This window comes from Tetrao urogallus, assembly GCF_951394365.1.
Source record: "Tetrao urogallus genome assembly, chromosome: 17".
Classification (NCBI taxonomy): Eukaryota; Metazoa; Chordata; class Aves; order Galliformes; family Phasianidae; genus Tetrao; species Tetrao urogallus.
The window spans coordinates 3649548-3671344 of record NC_136830.1 but is presented as its reverse complement, the minus strand read 5'-3'; the positions used below and the strand labels follow the sequence as shown (position 1 = coordinate 3671344).

Below are 21797 nucleotides of genomic sequence, written 5' to 3'. Positions count from 1 at the left end.
GCTCCATCCCCTCAGCTTTAAGATTAAGTGTAGTGAATCAGAGCAGCATCCTTTCACAACAAAGTACATGTGAACAGTAGTACCTGTTTTGGAGACTGGAGCAGCTCTTGTGCTACTGTTGTGGCAAAGATGGCCTTATTGCTTCCTGGGCTGAGCTGCAGGGAGAGTGACAACCCAGTTACCAGCTGCACTCCCAGGTCAGTTATTGTCACCTTCTCATCCAGAACTGTCACTGTCTTCTCAGCCAAAATAGCATCTGAAAGTGGGGACAAGATCTGAAAAGAAAAGTCAAAATTAGCTACAGCCATTCTGCATAGCAGAAGAAAATGTAAAGTAAAATGGTGATGCAAAGCTATTGTTACACAGACAAATGCTATTAGCTTTTAACAGACACTACTAAAATACGATGAAAAATGAGCCAGTCACATTGTATAAGTCTTCTGCAATAATAGGGTGCTTATAACATCTTTTATTATAGTAATTATAATCAGCTATGCTATTCACATCTCTGATATGATAGCCACACCTGTTTCAGATACATTGAATATTTTAACTGCAATCTTTATGTGAAAAGCAATTTTTTTTAACGATAATGTCAGTGGATAGCATGTGAATAATGCAATCTATAAATTTACATACAGTCCTTAGAATAAACAACACTATAATTATTCTGTTGCATATTGCTACAAGGAACAGTCACAGTACCATGTACAGAATTGACAAAGAAAACTAGTTTTAGTTAATAAAGCATTCATGGAGATCAGTGAACTGACATATGACACCCAAAGATGTCCATTAGCAAGTAAGTTTAATTTAATTATATAAGGTATTCATTAAATGGAACTTGCTCTCTGCTGTTTGCCATTGGACTTTTCTTTCCAAAATTTAGTGTGCATTTGTGGAAGCCTTAGAAGTCCCAAAGCTCTGGAAAGTCATTTAGAAAATCAACAGATTTTTCAGAAATTCATAATCTCAAATCCCATTTCTCCAAACCTGAAAACATGTGTTATCAACTACTGTGATGGCTGTTTTCTGGTTTGATAATGAATACATTTGGAGATGGGCCAGTATTTCTCTGCATGTCAGGAAGAACATGTGAAAAGATATGTGAAAAGCTGCCAATGACCCTATGCATAGGTTTAGGTGAGTTGCTTTTGATGGGGAAACTGAGGCACAGTGGCATTTACTGGCCATATTTTTGGCCATATTGGCTGAAATTGATGAAACAAAATCTGTATCTCTGGAGAATACAGCTCAGTTGCCACTGATTGATCTTTTAACATCACTCTAGAAGTGCTTGTTATTATTACTGCTTTATGTGTATTTGGAAATGTACCCTAACGTTCATGTTTTGTAACACTGCTTGAGCTCAGGAGGCTTGTGGGGATTCACTGCCATGTGACTCAGCCTTGGTTCCTCAGTCAACATGAGTTAACTTTGCCTCTACCCCTTCCTCTGTCACTGTAGGCTTTGATTAGACAGATGTTCCACCAGCTGCATGCCTCGTGCTAGCCCATATGTTGGCTCCATTTTCAGCAATGGCCTTAAACAAAAATAATCATAACCTGCACTTACACAGGCTGGGCTAGATTTCCTAGGACTGCAGTCTGCATATTTCATGGCACAAGACATGCATAGAAAACAATCTTGTGTCCTCCAGACCTTGCTGCAACTGTGCTCTGTTCAGAAATCCGTCTCCAGTGTCTGTTGCTAATTCTAGAAGCTGCGTTACACCTGATCAGCACATTGGTTCAGAGGCGATGGATTAACAGACGAAAGGAAGAAATAATTAATTTTTCCTACCTGAATTGTTGTCATTCCGAGCTCCTGCCCGATCAAAACCTGTCCATCCTGTAGCTTAGCAATTCTTGGCTCCTCTACCTGCATGAAGTCGCTCACCAGGTCGGTGATGTCAATTTGCCAATCAGAACCCAGCAAATAGCTCAGCTGGCCACCAGGCTCCGGGGCTTCGGCCACAAACTGTGTGAGGACCCGGACCATCGCGTGCTGGTACTGAAGGGCACAGCCTCTTCCTTTCCGTTCGTCCTCTTCTTCATCATCACTGTCCCTAGCTGGTCTGGTAGAACATCAAGAGCCAAAAATTAACAAAAATTAATGCTAGGGGAGTTTGGAAAAGGAAAGTTGTTGCTGACATCAGTCTGTAGCATGGGTGGTGGAATATAGAGCTGCTGCCCCCTCCCTCCCCTCCACCCCCAACGGCTCTGTTGAGACTGCTTCTGTCTGCATTTCTGAAATCAGCCAGGCCACCCTGCTTTCATCCCATTTCCCTTGTTCACAGCTGAGGCCTCCATGCTACAGCATGGCCTCGAAAATCACCAACCTTCTAGCTTCACTGCTACGTTGTCCTCTTTGAACCTCTCTCATGCTTTCCAAACTTAAGTCTTTACTTTCAGGACATCTGCACTTTTTTTGTTCTGGATCTGCCCATAAACATCTTGGTGTTGCCATGGAAATCTCTCCTCTGTTTACACCTACTTACATATCTTTTTCTGTATGGCATTCAGGCTGAAATCACTTTTCCACAAATGTCCTCACCTTTCTGCTTTGATATTAACAGAAACCTGGTAATAAGTGATGTTCTCATCAGCAGGTGAGAACGGCAAGTTCCCACTTTATCCATTTGTTCTTCTGCTTTACAACACTGACAGCCTAGATCTGCCTGTATCCACTCACCGTCCTGTCCTCACTATCTGTGGGTGCAGACAGCAAACTTAAAGCCTTGCTCTAGCAGAGCCCTGACTTTTGGACATGATCATTGTCACTGGATCCTACAACATGAGTGCAAAATAAGCATGCACCAACTGTTTGCCATTAAAAATGACCAAATTACCTGGCAGGAGCTGTGGACCAGGTGGGAGCCTGGCCAGAGGTGGTCAGTGTGGATGCCTCTTGCTGCTCCCATAGCCAACCCTGCAATTGACTCTTTTTGTCTCACTCCCTCGCACTATAAACAGAAATTGATTTCCACTGAAGGATCATGCAACCTGCATCTTCCATTTCCCTTATAAGACCAGTGAAGTAGCCTATTGAATAAATGTCTGATGACCTTCAAATTTACACTGGAATTGCATTAAGGCCAAATGAGCATGTTCAGATCCACTGCCTCTGACAGGTCTTTGGCAAGTGCACAACCCAGAATGAACATCTTTAATGAAACCTACCTCTTATTAGAGATGATGGGGACTCTCCATCCCTTGATCTGATTTAGTTCTGTGTCAGAGACCTCTATCTGCAGCGGGAGACGAGGAACCCAGACTGTCATTTCTAAAGGGGCACTCAGATGCTGGTAAGTAAAATTAACTATGACATTCACTTTGCCTTTCATTTCCTTCCCATTGACAAAGACATAGTCACACCTGTCAGAAACCTGGAAAAAAAAAAAAAAAAAAAGAGGAAGAAAAAAAAAATTAATGAGTCTCCTCACAAATTATAAAGTACATCACAGAGTGAGTGGGAGGGAGAAAAAGAATATAAGTTTAAACTAGCTCCAAGTTCAGAGGACAACTAGGAATAACAAGAAGGTTGCCTGGTGTGACCGTAACAGGCTGGGTAATTTAGCATCATTTTAACAGGTAGGCTTTCTCTGCTATAAACATTTCTAGTATAACCTGAGATAAAAGAACATCTTTCTCTCCTTACTTCCCATTCCATACCACGACTGTCCTGAGACAGTGGTTTTAAGAGAGGATTCTTCTTTGTCCTCCTTGACTCTGTGGGCTCCACAAGGAATTCCTTGTGCCCTGGGGGAGGAGCAGGTGGATAATTGCCTGATTATGCAGATCAATAGGGGACAAATTTGTATAGTCACTTCTGAACTGGGACGAAGAGTTTTTTGCTATGGGTGGCAAGCGTGGGGTGATTCTATCAGCCCAGTACTAATCACTGGAAAGGGACTCACACTGACATGCCCAGTGATGTTCATTGGGCCAAGCAGCTCCATCTCAACTGCAAGCCCAACAAAGGTCTTACACACCGTGCTGCTCAAGCTAGTAGCCTGCAGCTCTGGACATCAATATTGCTGAGAGTTACTAAATCTCACTCAAGCAATTTAGCAGCTATTGCAAGCATCTAGGTGAGCTGACAGGACCTGTTCATTACAGCTAGTTAAAATATACGAGTAAATGTACACGTCAAATAATTTATTAACTACCACTTTACCGTGCTGATGATGTGAAGGAATGATCTATTAAATCCCTGAACTCTTTTCACAATCCATTACCAGCCAGGCCATCTATTCCATTCTGTGGATGTATTTAATACTTCTGACTCCAGAATGCAGTCTCATCCTCATCTGAATTTAATGCCATTTTCTACTTTTCTGTTTAAATGTTAAATAAATTTAAATCGTATTTAAATATCAACAGCTTTTGTGGGGTAATTTGCATTTCTAATATTATTATCTTTAAACAACAACAAACCCCCCTTGCAGACAGTCCATAGCAAATCCATTTCCATCCTTTCTTCTCTGATCCTAGGTAGTGTACAAAAAAGGTTATCATGACTCTACCAATACCTCCCTTGCAAGCAATAGCTGTCTTAAGGTCAAAATCTTGCAGCTGCTATTGGTTTCAGCAGGAGAATATTGAATTTATTTACAGCCAGAATTATGTTGTTAGGGATATTCTCATGTTAGCATGTTTTACAAGAGCTCTTAACAGCTCCTATCAGGATCCAATCTCATTGTGCTGTACAACAAGCGAAGCTAGTTGCTGCCACAAAAGCCTCAAGGCATGGGTGAATGTACCGTAAGGGCCTCACAGAAGGCTGGAGCACAGAGTAACAGCCATAATGCTGATCCAACCTGGCTGAGCTGAGAATGAGAGTGCAGGGCTGTGAGAGAAGCCTCAAGTGAGCCTGCAGAAATGGCCATGGGAAAGGCTAGAGGCATGAGCATGTTTCCCTTCTGGGAAACGCAGGAGAACAGACATGATGCCCCTGCATCCTTACAGAATGCACACTAATGTGAGTGCAACACTCAGGGCAAGAACTACATCCTACTTCCCACCTGCAACATTACCAGAATGTCCGGCAGGTAGGCACAGAGCTTCAGGCAGTGCCTGGTACATCTGCTCCTTTTCTCACCCCATATTACCTTGCTTCTGCAAGTGAAAAACTTCAATTCCTTGATGGCGTTGCACTTATCCCTGTTGCCTTTTTCTATTTTAAATACTGCTCTCAGACCAGACAACTCTCCCATGTGCTATAAAGCAATGTCTGCTGCTTTTTATACCTTTCCTCTTTTCCCTAGGCTGCCAGCAAGAAATACTGGGCAGTCGCAATGTGCTGATTTCCACCTGTGAGGCAGCTGGGTAACCTAAAGAGGAGGTGGCCTTGAGGAAAGCACTGAGCCTGGGGCTGATTGCCCTGAGGTCCCTCACCCACCTTTGTGAGCAGCAGGTTGGACCACACTTGTAAGAGAATGGCCCGAAGACAAGGATTTTCTTCAGAGCAGCACAGAGCCAATAGGTTTCAGTGCCTTGCTCACCGCTTCTGCTTCCAGCCAGCAACACCTTGTGTTTGTGAATCTTAGGGAGCTAATGCATTTGACAATTAAATGTCGCCCTGGGTGATCAGCCTCAGGCTGAAACCATTTCCTGGTGATTTCAGATGCCTTGCAGCACAGAAATCCCAGCTGAGGAGTCCTCTGCAGAGCAGAGCCCCAGGACCCACAGCCCTGCTGTCCAGCCCTCATGCAATAGGGCTTCTGGCAGGCCTCCTGCCAAGAGTCCTCTCTCTGGGAAATGCTTCCCTGTAGGAGCAGCAGCCTTTGAAGCATTCCTGCACCATGCAGGTGGGGTTTGGCTGTTGCTTTCATTGGGCTGCCTGTGTGTGAAGAGCAGATCAGCACACAGGGGCTGCAGCAAGGCTGAGGCTCTCCCAGGCAATACAGGGAACTGCTGTATTACTCCAGTAAGTGATGGGAATCCAACTCGGATTTTAATTCATTAATGCTCAAGCAATAGCAAGAGAAAGAGCATTTGACAGACAAAGAGACTTCAGCTTCAACTTTATCAGAGGTTATTAGGAGTGAGTTAAAAAAAGAATCCAGCCCTAAAAACCTACTATATGAAAGATTAAATTAATACCCTGACCTTGTGCTTTCAAGATAATGATTTACAAAACAAACCGATGGTCAGAGAAAAAAAAAGACTGGGCTTGGGATACCCACTTACTCCCATTTCCCTTTCTGTAAGTGAAGACAGCAACAACTATGAGCTCATTCAGCTCCCAGCCAGCCCTTCACTGCTGGAATGAATAAGCATCACTGTTCTGCTGCAGTTTGCATGCAGTCCTAACAGAGCAGCATCAAAACATGGTGCAAAATACAGTACATTTTCATAAATCGGGCCAGGACATTCAGAAACAGGTCATCAATAGAAAGGCAGATTAGCTGTGCCTGTGTTGCTGCAGACACATCCGAACCATTCATCTTCCACCACAAGAGAAAGAGGAAAAAGATGTAGAGAAGGAAGAAACATCGAGCTCCTCTGTCTCTTTTGAGACCGAGTTTTCTAAGCTGTTTGTTAGAAATGAGTGCAGATTTTGTGGAACAAGCTGGACGGGGCTCAGCCGTGGCTCTGCAGGACAAACACTCACACGCAGAGCAGAGCAGAGAGCTGTGAGCACAGCCCAGCAGCTGGTAGCCCCAGGCAGCCCTGCAGCAGCATCCCCAGTGCCCTGCAGCCCCGGGCTGCCCCACGTCACACTGATGGGGGCACAAGGCAGCCCTGCTGCCGCTGCCTTTCCCGAGCATGCTTGTCTCTTCAATCTGAACTGGATTTCCACCCGTCACTCCGTCGAGCAGCTCCCTTTCTTTTGCGTTAATTCACACAACCAGCCTTTAACCACCAACCCTTCCTGCATCGCAGCTCTCGCTTTGCACGCCTCACCACACACAGCAGCAATGGCTGTGGCTCAAGTTTATTAAACGCATGGATGGAGTGGCTGCACATACCCTCGGATGTGGGTGCACGAGCGTGCAAGCGAGTCCGCGCTCTATCAACAGACAGCTCCCCAACAGCCTGCTATTAACTACAGAGCTGCAAAGGCTTTGCCCCCAAACAGAAGACTATTAAACACACTATAAAATGCAACGGGAGCTACAAAGGGGCTGGAGCAAGGTGCAGGGAAAAGCGACGTGCTGTGGTTCCAAAATGCAGGGACTCTCACCATCAGTCTTTTCCCTTTCCCCTGCCTTTGAGTTCCTATCCACGGGGATGGCCACTCCATGGTTCTCAGGAAAGGTGAAAAGGGCTCCTGAGGGAAGGAGTAGATTTTCTTTTCCTGCTAATGTAATGCTGGAATACATCTCCGCATGCTGTGGCTGTAATACAAGGACATTATAATGCCATTAAATTCTTCTGGTGCTGTGCTCCCTTGCTAAAGCCTTTCTGGGCTTTGTGTCACAGGGGCCTTTCACACATCTACACTGAGCTGCCTGCTATTAATTAAGGGCAGCTGTACTCACAAGATGCTCTGCAAATTCTCTCAACACAAGGGGACCATGGGGACTTTTATCTCTTAAGGGAGATGAGATCTGAATGGCTTTTTTGGGCACAAACTTGGTAGGATATTAAAGCACTTTGAGTTTTGCTGGGCTCCTGCAGCTCCACCTCTTTTCCTTACATCAGTGAACAACTCCACACACACATTTAATCTCCATGCACTGGGGCAGCAGAGGTCAGAGGTCCCTTATTGGCAGCATAGCACAGGATTAGGACTTAGATTGGTAGGTACGCCATGTCCATACCAAGCACGTGGCTCTGGCGAGCTGGATGTCAAGTTCAATCATCAGCACTATAAAATGTGCAGAGAGGATATTTCAGCTGTGCTCAGCACTGCATTCAGCTTCCCAGCCCTATTCTCTGAATGGGAGCAGAGCGAGGGCACTGCTGATTCCTGCCACAAAATCTTCATCATAAGCATTCACTCCTCAGCCCCAAGTGCAGTTCTGTACACCCTAAGCTGTGCCCAAAACTCAACTAGCAGCCCTACAGCTGTGAAAGTGATGCTGCTGCATCACTTGAACACACAAACTCTGTTTCCTTGGCAAACAATCACTGACCAGAAAGGAGGGGTTCCTGCTGCACCAAGGCTCTTCTTTATTATGTTTACTTAAAACGTCTGTTTGTTTTATGTGTAAAGATGCCAGCTCTCTCTCCTTCAAAACACCCCACATTCTATACTCTTCAGGTGTGATCACAAGAAAGGGAAATGAGATTTTATTAATTTATCCTCATTTCACGGTTTGAGAGGCGATCTGTGGAAGAAAACACTCAGCCCTTTGAAGCAGAGCTGCAGCCAGCCCGGGAGAAACATGGAAAGAAGCAATAAGGTTGCTCAGAAATCACACATCCTCCCTACCCACTGCCTCCTGCAGTGTATATTGGTCCCATCCCTTCCCTAAAAGCATTTTAGTGCTCTTTCCATTACCCTTTTGAAGTAGGCATCTCTGGTAGATAGGTATCTCTGTAGCTGACTATTCCTTCAAGACTGTATACTCTATGTGAGGTTTGGGCTGAATAGCAAAAATCTAAAAAGAAAGAGGGAAAGGGGAATGCACACCGTAACTCCCAGAAGAGGCACACAGTATTTCACCATTAGCCCTCAGAAATAACTGTAACTGTCTTCTCTCACTTCATTATCATTACTAAATTCCCATGGGACAACAGTAAAATCCTTACAGGAAACTGCTTTTCTGACGCAGTAATTGTTGGACCCCTTACAAAGTCACAGCTAATAAGTCTTTGAAAATTAAACGCATCTGGAGCAGTTCTGGTTTAGCCATTTCAAGGGTGGCCAATTAGGAAAGCAAGTCTCTGTATTTTGGAAACACACTGGGACTCTGCCTCCAATCCGTGCTTCTGCAAGTGCTCCTTCCCCCATGCAAGCACTCTCCATTTCTAAAACATGCATCAAGCACAGCCTTGCCACCTTGGCAACCTCATGGGATCTCTTCTGATTTAGCGCTGCACACATTTTCCTTGGTCTACCAGCATAAATGGTGATATTTAGTAACGTAAGTTATGTTAATGAGTCCTGCCTAAATCACCACTGTCAGAAGAAGAATGGAGGAGTCTCTTATAACCATTAAAAATGAATGAGGAGGGAAATAAATAAACGAAAGCAGCTCATTTGAGCTATAAAAGACTTCAGAACACAAGCTGTGTACCAAGGTACAAAAGGATGAGGCTGTTATTAGCTCCATAACTCACTTAGAAATGACTCAGGGGAGGCGGAGCCACATTTAATCACCTGTGCTGGAGGAGTGCGGTTACCGCGATAACCCACTGCAGCCTAAAATCAGGCAATGCAGATAAATGGCTGCAATAAAGCAGAAGCACGGGGCATAGATCTGCCCTAAGCCCATTGTATGTCTAGAGATGGGAGATGTCCTGGTCTGGGATTTTGTGAGGACCCAGAGGATGCGAAATCACCATCCTGAGATCCAATGGCAGCAGATCTGTGAGCTACTCTGGATGTTGCTGGAAGTAGGAACCACTGAACTGCTGCACTTAAGGAATAATCCCAGCAGCTCCTGTGACGAAGGGGCACACCTTCAAAGTATCCACACTTTTTTGCAGCAGTTTTCCTGCAGCAGCACAGCACCAGAAAATGCTGCTATCCACAGCTGCATCCACTTTTATTACCCAAATGCCTTCCTAAGAGCTTGTTTTCTGCCACGTCTCCATAGCATCATGCTGCAAGCATTCCTGACAATGCTTCAGAGGAAGTTCAGCAAAAAATAGACATTAGCAATGAGATGTGCAATTGAAGAAACGTCTCTTTGATAGTTTTTTTTACTGCACTAATCCGCCTGAAGCACGTTATAGGTGATATTGATGAAGAGAGCTCTGATGCTTATTTATTTCTAAGGAATTTTTAGTTTGTTCTACAGCTCTGTGGCAAATATCAATATATTATCCTCAGCAAAATATACCTGAGCAAAATGTAAAATAGCACATTTCAAAACGACTTACAATTCTGGGCAAACATCCAATTCTAGCTGCAAGTTTAATACTTCTTTTGTGAACATTATGGGTCTGACATAACGTTTGCAGCGTGTTGGTGTAACTAACTGAAAATCCCCTCATTAAAAGTGTCTCGGAAGAATCAACTTTAAAAAAAATAAATAAAGATTGAGATTTGGAGTATATAATTTTGGTGGATTTTTTCCCTCCAAAGCCCAAGCTTTGCACTCACTTTTGAGTGCTAAGAGCCATCAGATAAATCTTTATGCAGTGGATTTGCACAGCCATGTGTTTTTCAAGGATGCAGTGAGAGAAGAGCAGCTTCTTCCTTGTCCCCACTGAGCTCTGGGTCTCTGGGGGATGTGAGGTGGTTCCTTTCCCCAGAGCTGGCAGTAGGGCTGCCTGCAGCACGAAGCCTCACTGTAAGAAGGCTTTCAAGACACCTATATATGGCTTCATTTTTGGGTCATGAAATTCGGTTTCATTTCAATTTCAAATGATTAAAATTATGTAAAAATACCATGAGATCAAGAAAGAAGTTATTTTAAAATGAAAAAAATCAAAACATTTCACTTTGGAAATGTCAAAACAAGATGTTTCTTTGACACAACAGGAAACTGTTATCGTGCATTTTTTTTTCTTTCTTTCAGAGATGAAATTCCAGAGAAGTTAGCATAATTTCTTGAAACTGTTTTTACAGAACTACAAATTCTGAGAGAATATATCCTATCGAATTTTCCCCAATAAGCTTAATCAGCCGGGGCCACAGCTCAAAGCAAAACCATCACAAGAAAACTCTGCTCAATTAAAATCCAATCACTTCATGCAATCTGGAGTATCTTTAGAGAAATGAATAGTGCTATTTTCATTTGCAGAAAGGAGTGCAAAGGCACAGGACAACCTCTCTGGAAGTCTGGGATTAATTCCCAACCCACGCTTACAAGATAGCTGTGTATAATTTATTGAGACTCGTACTCTCAAGGATATTGAAGTCTTTATTCCCATTGAACTCTGGGGAATTTGGTGGTTAAATCTCTTTAAGAATCTGGGCTTGAATCAGCTTGTGATGTATTTGTAAAATGAGGAATACTCTCCCCTTGTTTTACAAGGATTTTGCAAAGCTTAATTTATAAGAAACAAGGTGCTAGGGTTACACAAGTACATCTTTCCTCTGCTTAACATTTCTCCGTAGTTAGAGAACAGTCCTTCCCTCTTTCCACCCATTCTAGGAACCAGCAGCCAACGAGAGCCCTCCATCAGCACAGCACAGCTTGGTGGGATGCACCACAGGGTTCCTGGCAAGCAGGCAAAGCCAAGAGGAATCAAACAGCTTCATTCACTCCTGCTGTCCTCTGCTCCTTCTGTGGCTGCAGCCATCCCTATTGCTGTTGGCTGTGCTGCCGTCCCTGCTTTCCAGCTGGAAAAGGAAGGTGGTGCCTTCCTGCCCACCTGCTGCTCCTAGTGTTGGGAGAGCAGGGATCAGCAGGAGGATGCTCTGTTAAAAATCACTGCTGCCAGCACACGGTCAGCAGGAGGATGGAGCGGCCTCAGCACCGGCTGCCCTACATCATGGGGACATGAGGATGTCAGTGCTGGCACACAGAAATGCCAACGTTCCATTAGACAAGTGCTGTCTGACTGCTCACCAGTACTGTGGGCTCAACCCACCACCTCGTGCTCAGGTTTTAGAAGCCACAGTTGGCTGCAACAAATGTGACAACGCTTTCTTGCCAGTGTTAATGAAGTTACAGCTTCCTACCTCTCTCCTGATCTGAAAACCACATGACCTCCATATCGCTCGCTGTGGTTGCCCAAGCAAAGCAGGAGAAGAATGATAAACACATCAAGTACCCTACGGTTTGTCACTACACTGAGAATACCATTTTTCCCTCCTTCCATGAAAGCTTAAAGAGGAATAATGGCAGTAGAACAACCATGCTTCACACTCATGAAATAATGGAGATGCTCAGGCTGCAATTATGATAAATACTGGCTGCCCAGTGAAGGAGAGCCAATGGAGGGACAAACAGGACGGACCACACACTGACACAGAACCAGGGGACAGACAGTCTCCCATTGGTCAGCTCAGGTCAGTGAAGCAGCACAGGGGAGAGGAAGGAACTGCAGCACACAGAGCCTGAAATAGCCTACTGTAAGGTCTCTGTGTATCATGCATGAGAGTCCCCTTTGGGGGAGAGGAAAATGGGCAAAGCCACATGTGGCAGGGATCTGAGAATACACAGGGAGAGCAAAGTGCTTCAGGTTACTCCTACATTCTCCTGTGGCAGCTGAGGGAACAGAGGATATGCTGAAACTCACCACATGCAGAAAGGGCAGGTGAAGGAGATCCGACATGCCTAAGGCATCACATAATATTTGTAAGCAAGGCAAGAAATGGATTCTAAAATCCCAGGGCTTTTCTAGAACGATGTTATTCAGAACCAGAGCACCACTCTGCCAAGGCAAGCTCTGTCCTCGGGGCAGGTGTTCCCTACCTGCTGCCTGCAGGAGCACTGTGCTGGTGCTACTGGCTCAGGCTGCTGCCACCTTCATGCCTTCTCAAGGCTTCAGCAGCCATGGGAACTTTTTCTTTTGGGGTGATACCCCTGCAGCGTAACAGCATGGGCAGTTGGAAAGATTGGGCTGTCTCAAACTCTGCAATTTATATAGTACAGTATTTCCATTGGCTTTGTTGAGTTCTCTTTTTTGGCACTGCCATCACATATTTTACAATTATGTTAACAAGCCTGTCCTAAGGAACTCCTATTTTTCTCTTCATTACCCTGAGACAAACTTCCAGTCATTTCTCATCTACCCTTATCCAGCCATTTTTGATAGACTGTACAAGTGTAGAAGCAGAACTCTACTTCATGAACAAATTCAAATGACTATTACATTGATGCTGCTCTTAGTGGCATAGGTAAAATGGAAACAAAGCATGCTTGCTGTGCTAAGCAGCATGCATTGCAGCTCCCCCACACACCCAGCTGTGCAGTGCAGGATCCCACTGCCAGGCAAGACATGGGACTGAGCTTCCCTATTTCAGATGGAACTTCTAAATCAGGAGCTCCCAAAGTTCTGCCTAGATGACAGTGTTACAAACATATCTGTTAAGCAACACCTGTAGAGAAATCCCATCCTCACCAGCTGACCAGTTTCCACCCTGAAACACGTGCAATGAAAGTCACTGTCCACCTACAAAATCTTCATATCGTATTCTAAAATTTGCATGTTACTCAGCACTGTGAACAAGGTATGATTCACCACTGACTCCAATTAAATGTATTTTTTCCCTTGAAAAAATAAAACTCTCTTTTAAAGAGTCTCCAAAACTAAAAAATGAATAACATCTAAAGATTTTTTTTGTATCAGCTGATGCAAAAGGAATTACCACTGTTACTGAGGCGTTAAGCATGGCTGCTATGGTTTAGTAAAAAGTGAGAAACAGAGAAACCATAAAAAATAAATTTTGTTTAAGGCTACAAGAGAAATGTAAAACCTTCTAAACTAGTTAAGACTTCTAAACTGGTTAGCAAAAGGCACTGGGCTGATATATGCTCTGCCTCCTTGGAATCACTCATCATTCATCTCCATCACTGCATTGCAGACTAGAAGCATTACTATTTTTTTTGACAACATTCTCATTTTTTCAGCTTCCAAAAAACCTGTAGACAGGGATTGTCAGCTCTAATTATGCAGCTTGTGCTGCAGCGACAGGTGGTTACCAAAAAATCAGAAATGACACTTTGACTTTTGCAAATGGATTCTGAAGTTTGGGCCGTGTTCTTGACAAAAATAGCCATAAAGGAGGGAAGACAGAAGAATGCTGAGGGCAGTCATATGAAAAGGGGAAGACTCACTATCCTGGGCATTTCTGCACCATGGCATGCCACAGGTGCCATGAGCAGGTCATGTGCCAGGCCCTCCAGCAACAGATTGAATAGGATGCTCAAAGAATCACTCTTCAGTAGAGTTTCCATCCATTAAGTGAGGACAACAGCACTTATTACCTCAGAGAATATAATTAGTGATTGGAGCCCCAGGGACATAATATTTCTGCCCAAGGATTTCATCCAGACCTCAGACTTCTTTCTGATTCTGGTAGGCTTTGATCCTACCCTAAAGGGCAAGCACTTCTGCCCTTGAACAAGAAGAGTCCTGTTCAAATTTCTGTCCAAGAAGCAGTGGGTTAACCATAAATTTTAATGAGGTTCACCACCGAGAACTGGTCTGACCCAAGCCAAGCATGAAACCAGACTTCCACTGACTTAAAGGTGGTGAGAGCCATGCAGGAGAAGCAAATGAAAAGACCCTGCAGGGAGAAGAGAAGGCCATGATGAAAGCAGAGTAGAGAGTTTGAACTCTTCAGTGTTCTCAGACTTCAGTGTCCCATGAGCACAGATCTGCAGGCAGCTTCTTGAGTTAAGCCACAGCTCAGCTGGTGGTTAATAGAATAATGACCAAATGCTGCTGAAATTACTTTTGTAACTTAGACACCATCCTGAGCAAATGCACTGCACTTCAGTCACTTCAACACAGGGAAAAGAAGATGAAATGTGTTTAGCAATGGCAGTCTTTCGAGGTTAGTGTTACAAGGACAAAGATATTTCCATCTTGGTAATAGTATGGTTTCAGAACGTCTTGAAGATTCAGCCCTCCTCTGGCACTGAATTTGCACAGCCAAAGCCTAGTTCTCTTGCTCTGGGAAGCAGGCAGATATCCAACATTACCACTTATAAGAAAAAGGAAAAATCTGTTGCTATATACATACACTCATGCATGCACGCCAAGCTCTGGAAAGCTGGCCAACACCTTGCAGTGACTGGAGAGAAACAACGCAACAGTAAAGCATGAAAAATTTCTCACAGAGACCTACGGCTTTTTAAGCCAAAAATCATTTGCAGAGGAACATATAAGCAAGGCAGTGCTTCAAAAGCACAACTGTACCCATAACACGCAAGTATCAGAGGAAAGCTGGTATCAGTCAGCATGGACAGACTGAAATGCCAGAGAGTGTTTTCCAAACCACATTCACTATAAAAGTGACTGCAAAGTTTATATTAGAATGGGAGAACACGTCCTTTCCCACCAGAGCTGTGGGCTAGGATGTGAGAGCGATGAAGAGATTTCTGTCCTTGCCTGACCTACTACCACAACCTTCTCTTATTAGGGATGCCTATTTCTGAACAACTGAAGATAAATCACTTTCTTACTCGTTTGCAAAATGGCACATTGCTGTGAGCTTGCTGCCCCTCACACCAGTAAGGTGTGGCACACAGACGTCAGGCTGTGCTGATGGTTGGCCAGCTGGTGGCCATGGCTGGGGGTTCACTGTCTGACCCACCAGTTTTTAGCAAACTCCTCTCCAAAAAGCTGTCCTCAGCTTGCTTGTTATCAAGCAAACTCCATGCAGGCTGCCTGCTCTGCCTCTTCTACTGGGTGCGTGCTCTCTTTGCAATAATTTCTGGAAGATGTCAAGTTCTCAGTGCCCAGTGGTTTTGTTTTAGCAGAGAGGGTGAGAAACAACAGCAATGCATCTATGTGTGCATGCTAGGAACAGGATGGGAGTGATCCTTGTATGCCCAGGATTCCCACACAGTGAGTAGTGGCACCAGTCTTCAAGGAAAATCTCATCATCATTCCACCATATCTCCAACCACCTGCAAACGTTGCTGCTGCTAATGTTCACTGCTCATTTTACATCCCCACACAAGCCCCTTGCAATGGCGCTGAGCAAAACCCAGGCTCCTTCAGCATCCCTCTGGGGACTGAAACAATCTAAAGCCACTTGCTCCCCTTTGTGAACAAAGGTCATTATTTTGATAAATTAGTTAAATCTCTCTCAGTCAGCAACAATGACTCTGAATTATTCAGCATGCATCTGTCTTTTCCCTTACAAAAATGGCTTGTAAAGCAATAAGTGTATTTCATTTGAACCACTTCTAAAAGATGTAAGACAGTTTGGGTTCACTCCAGTGCCCCTTGAAGTCAATGGGAGTCTTTAGTTTAATTTCCATTTAATTAATTTCATTAAACTTGCAGATCATGCCAAGCGGGGAGGGGTATTAAGTAGTTCAGTGAACAGGATTAGCATTCAGAATGATGTGATAGTATAGAAAGTTTTCTGAAATAAATAGATGCAATTCAAGAAAGATAAGAGCAAAGAAAAAAGTTGGGTAAAAATAACAGAGTAGAGAAAAGATCAGTGTTGTGACAGCAGTGGGGAAAAAAGGAATGGTTTCCACACCTGTGCCCCCCTCAGCCCATTTCAAAACCTTTAGCAATTTTTAAGCTATTCAGGTATGAACCACGTAATGTACAACTTCTCTGTCTGCAGTGTATTTTGGACACCAAAAGAGGATGTGAAAGCCACCCCTTCGAGCTCTTCTGAACAGGAGCCAAATGTTCCCTTCCTGATGACTTAGAATGAAGTCTTTGCGGCAACATAATTAATGCTCCTCAAATGCAATTAAATAAGTTTGCAGCACAGAGACAAAGCAAATGCTGTTTCATAATCTCTTCTTTCCTAATAAGATGTGAAAAAACACTAAGCATATTACACTAACCTGTATTTATAGCAAAAGCGACAATAACGTACATTGCTTTTGTGTTCTGATGTGCAAGACAAGACATTGCCTGAAAATTGATTGCATTTCATTAAATCAAGAAAATTCAAACAAAAAACATATTAAAAAGACGGGAGCAAAGGCATCTTATTTTCCTCAGGCAGCTAAACAAAGACCTGATTTAGGATCAGTTAAATTGCCACAGATCAATATTATTTCATTTCCGCATCTCTTTCTTGGTGCACTCGAATAAAATAATAATAACAATGGTGATGATGATGAACATTCTACATTTGAACTATTCCTATTATCTAAGTGTCTCAACATTTTGCAGGAAAAAATTCTCCAATGCTTTGCAAATTACATTTGCAAAGTGAGAGTGAAATCTCAAAGCTTAGTGGACATAAGTGTGTGTGTGTGTGTTTTTTCATACAAATATATGTTTATATGGCATAGATATTATTATCCTCAATGTGCAACTGAAGGAATGCAGTGTTTAAGTGGCTTCCCCTTGGTCACAAAGTGCTACATGCAAATGCTCTCTGGGGCTGGAATTGAGGCCTTGTTTGTCAGAAATTTGAGAATGATCAAGCAAAACATGAAAGCACAAATAGGAAAGCCAAGCCAGAAACTGATTCCTCTCACACACATCCCAGAAAAATTTATGACACAAAAACACTGACAGAATGGACAGAAGGCCAGCTGAGGATTGGTGAAGCAATTTCTATTTCTCCTCTGCTGTTTGACTTCAGAAAAGATTCATTATCTGCTCATTTTGTTCCTTAATGTTTTACTTCGAGCTGTTTAGATTGTCACAGGACTATCAGCAACAGGGAACTGCAGTTCTTGGTCACTGAAGTTCAGTACTGCTGGGAGACAGAGGTGCTATGTAATGTAAGTGTACAGAAAGAGACATAGATGTGCTAAGAGCAAGTATCCGTGCCTCATGCCTATCGATCTTCCAGGGCAGGAAAGAACAGACCAGATACATGGGACATAGACTGTGATGTGCTTGGGGTTAACAGTCAGCAAAGCAACAACAGTTTTTAAAACACACAGGAGGTGGCTATGAGATGAGAAAAACTTTGGCTTTTGTTACTATAACCAAAGAGAAAACCAAACTGTGCTCTAGCTCTCTCCCTGTCAGCCCTAATGTAACTAATGGGGTTACATGGCACTGCAGTCAAGGTGCATTTGGCCTTCAAGTTCAAAACAGTTGATCTTGCTGCTAACCTGAGCCTACAGCTGCTTTGAACTTCCTTTCACTTTCAATGAAAGGACAACAGGGACACATTCAATAAAATGTACCAAGAGCTGGCCTCCACGAGGACAGGGAATGGAAGGTAAAGGACAATTTGTAAGCATTTTGTAAGATTTCAGTTGCTTGTTCCCCACTGACTTTGATAGGAGTCATGCTGCTTTGATCTTCCAGATGCTTTCACACGCTTTCCAACCTGACAAGCACTCACACATTGTATCTGTTCACTGTTAAATCAAGGTGAGTCCTGAATTTTGTTATCTGAACTATCTTCAAACAACCAAAAGGAAAAACAGCCAGGTTGCTGGCATCTGAAAGCACACTGCCCCGCTGCCCTGACACATCTTGCATGGTCTAAGTGTTTAGAAATGAATTATATTAATAGTTAAATTGAAAAACTTGATCAAGTTCTGCAGTGCCCTGGACAGACCTTCACCTCCTTTCAAAGACAGTTATATCCACCTCCAAAGAACCATTTATGAAAACATTCATGAAGACATTCCCAGGAAGGTAAGGGTGAGAGGAGCTGCTTTCACAAGGATCTTCAGGAATTTCACGTTCAAGATTCTGATGGACACGTGATGCCTTCACTCCTTTACAGAGCTCCCAACTCCAATGACAGAGCAGCCTGTCAGATCTCTGGCACTGCAGATACTCTTGCTCTTTTACAAAGACCTCATGGCCAAAACCCAACAACACACACGTATTTAGCGTTGATGTTGTGCCAGACATGCTCAGCTTCATCAGACTTTACTGCTTCACTTATGCTAATCCACAAGCGCCCTGCAGAAGCATACCCTGGCCTGAATGGCAGGCACCTGGAGCAGCTGGGCAGCTGTGCCTTCTCTTGATTTCCAAACAATGTGAACAAACCAGACAGCCCAACTATACGTAAAGCTCCCTGGAAAAATGCACATATTAATGCCAAGCTCTGAGCACGGCAAGCTGGCAGGAGACCGCCCTGGTTTTATCCTTCACACTCATCAGTGGGCTGAGCAGACCACAGATGACAGGGCTAAATATTACTGCAACTGTACAGAGCCCAATCTGCTACTGCAATTCCAATTGATCACAGACTTATCTTTTTCACTCAAGCAGAGCAGAAGCTGGGCTGATTTGGTATCACTGTGTTGGCTAAGCATACATTTGTCACTGGCAGAAGAGTAGAAATTTCGTTGGTGCCCTGCCAACTATCCTCTTGTGCCATTGCTCATTTACACTAAGTCTCAAGATCTGCTATGAAAGAAGTTGCATGCATTTGATGATTGCTGCTCATCAATTCATAGGGAGGGCAAGACTGACAAAGAGGGATCACCTCCTTACAGCAGGTGATGTTCCACAGGCTCCACACAACCTTCTGAACGGCCCTGGGAATTCATTATCTGCTGCGAGATTTGTAGGTGAGCCATTTCACTTCCTATTTCACCCTTAGGTCAATGAGGGCTGTCTGCCCCAGGAAGATGATATGAGGGACTCGCTAAGGTTATTCAGATTTTATTTACTTTTTTTTCGGAAGCAGAGGTGATCCTCAGCATGAAAAATCATAGAAAGAGAAAATTTCAGGATATGTACAGTTCCTCCCTGGGTTCTTCTGGGTTCTTCTGGCTGTGCTGCACCCAGACTCTGTGCAGGTATATGGACTTTTCCCACTGGCACCCAGCTGTTAAAAGCCTTCCCAAGACTTTTGTTTCTGTTTGTTTGAAAAGCAGAATTCCATATAATGAAGGGAAAATTAAAGATGCAAAACTATCAACAGAACTATGACAGCTCCAAAATCTCAATGTGTAGTTACTCATGCCTGTAGGACTGACGAGAACCAAGCCACACTCCAATTTATTGGCTGCTATATTCTTTTTTACACAAACCAGTACCAAAAAAAGAGTTGTTCTGTCACTCTCAGCTACTGTGAGGAGAACTTAGCACAGTTACATCTGGAACTTTGAGCCTTCTTCCCTCAGACATGTGCAAACAAGGCAGATTTTAGCTTCTTTGCAGTGAGATAGATGGGTGTGTGTGAAGCCTAAAAGACTTTTACAAGTTAAAATAAATCTTTCCACATTAGCAGACACTTAAATGGAGACATCACTCAAATGAAATCTGTGCCTGTCCTACCTGTTTTTATGTACAAAACACCAATCACAGATGTAGCCTGGCCAACTTACTTCACTAAGACTGTTTTCTTCCAAATCTTTGTAACTAGCTAGAAGGGAAATGTTTGCTATTTAGACTTTCTGAATTAAAACAATTTCTCACTCCCATATCTACGTTTAAGTCTTCTATCAATACAGGCAAGAAAAGATAATTTTCCAGTGGATCAATATATGCTTCTTCCTCTTCTGCACGACTTATTAATGAACTGTGTGTGGAGCAGAAGCATGTTTCCCCCAATACATTATTCCTCATACAATTTTAAAGCACGTTCATCTACTTCAAGCAGACCTGGCTCTTTCAGCTAGAAGTTCTGCAGCCTTAGGGATGCTTTACCAGATGAGCCAATGATCTTTTTAACACCTTGAGTTTCTGACATTCATATCTTGCATTAAATCAATCTCCCTTTCATGATTTTTATTTATACCAACGCTCAATTCTATTACAACCATCTCTTCTGCTTTCTCAGTTTCCTCTATTATTCTTTTTTTGGGTCTATAATATCATTTCAGTGGCTAAGTCATAGCCTGTCACTTCACATTTATGAACTGAAACATGAATGTGCATTATTACTTTATTTTTATGAAAATCCATGATAACTAATGCACTGATTGAATTTCTACCCAGAGGCTTTATGTCTGGTTTCACGATATCTGGCCTCTAACCCCCATCCCTCCAAACAAACTTTACATCTATATTTACATACCGTGCTCATTATAGTTCTTTATCTCCCTGCTCCAATCACTTCAGAAGCTATAATGGATCTAGGCAGGAGCTTAATTAGAAACTGCTCTTTTCTCTTTTTTGAGCTACATTTCACGTGAAAGGGAATAATATGACTCTAACAAATGAAAGACTTGATGCAACCCCACAAAAGCCCCAGGCAAGTTAGATAAGTGTTTAGTGGAACAGACAATTAGACAGTGGGAGATCATGGTGGTGCCCCATCCCCTATGAAAGTGGCATTCATTTTATTCCCATTTCCACCCTTATAACAGAACCACTCTCAGTAATCTGGCTCTGTTTTATGATTATACCAATGCAGGCAGAATCCCATTATGTTCAACACTCTCTTCCTTTATTTCCCTTCCTAGCTAAGCAGGTAACATCTCAGACCTAGGAGATGTACTCAGTTGCTCTTGGTCCCATAGCTCTGGCTCACCTGCACTCCTGTCATTCTATAAAGAGTACAGAAAATATAAAAGGTGTTTTCACTTGTAAATAACTGGAGTGGTCACTGCAGTGTCAGCTTCTGACAGAAGAGCTTCGGGGGCATTCCCAGGAAGAGAAAAATGCCAAGATCCAGTGAGGCCTGTCTGAGTGATAGTCTCGTTAACATTTAGCTCATTAAAACTCATTAAAACCATAGGGCAGCCTTGAAGCACCCATAAAATCTGATAGCAGACAACTGATCTATACAGACACCAGGCTCCAGAAAACATAAAAGTGTTCCTACTAATTCCATCCTGTGTGCTAGAGATAACAGGTGGGGCTGAACAGAGGGTTTGCATCTGAATTATTTTGAAAAAGAAAAGCGTAATTATTACATATTATTATTATATTATTACGATAAATCTGAGGATTCAGTAGAACATCTTCAACTTATTGCAGCTGTTTGGGGAATGAGAGCTTTCCTGAGAGCTGGTGGGACATGGCACTCTTGCTGTCAGACTTTGCCAGGGAGAAGCACAGATTTCATCTTGCACCTAAAATGATCTCTTGAATTATATTTGCCATAAAAACTTAAGCCCAGTGCTCAACTCCTGTTAGACGATGCAAGCTCAGTGACCTCACATCACAGACAAAACCTCAATATTATAATCCAAGTTGTTT

At 43.2% G+C, this 21797-nt stretch overlaps 1 protein-coding gene across 1 annotated transcript in view; it reads right to left on the bottom strand.

The window, feature by feature from the left end:
- TMEM132D (transmembrane protein 132D) overlaps positions 1-21797 on the bottom strand; it is a gene marked incomplete at both ends in the record, with an annotated part of 192715 nt that overhangs the window by 4160 nt on the left and 166758 nt on the right. Inside the window, 3 exons of the mRNA XM_079543845.1 lie at positions 84-275; positions 1804-2077; positions 3183-3388. Coding sequence (XP_079399971.1) covers positions 84-275; positions 1804-2077; positions 3183-3388 — 672 coding nt within the window. The remainder of the gene's footprint in view (positions 1-83; positions 276-1803; positions 2078-3182; positions 3389-21797) is intronic.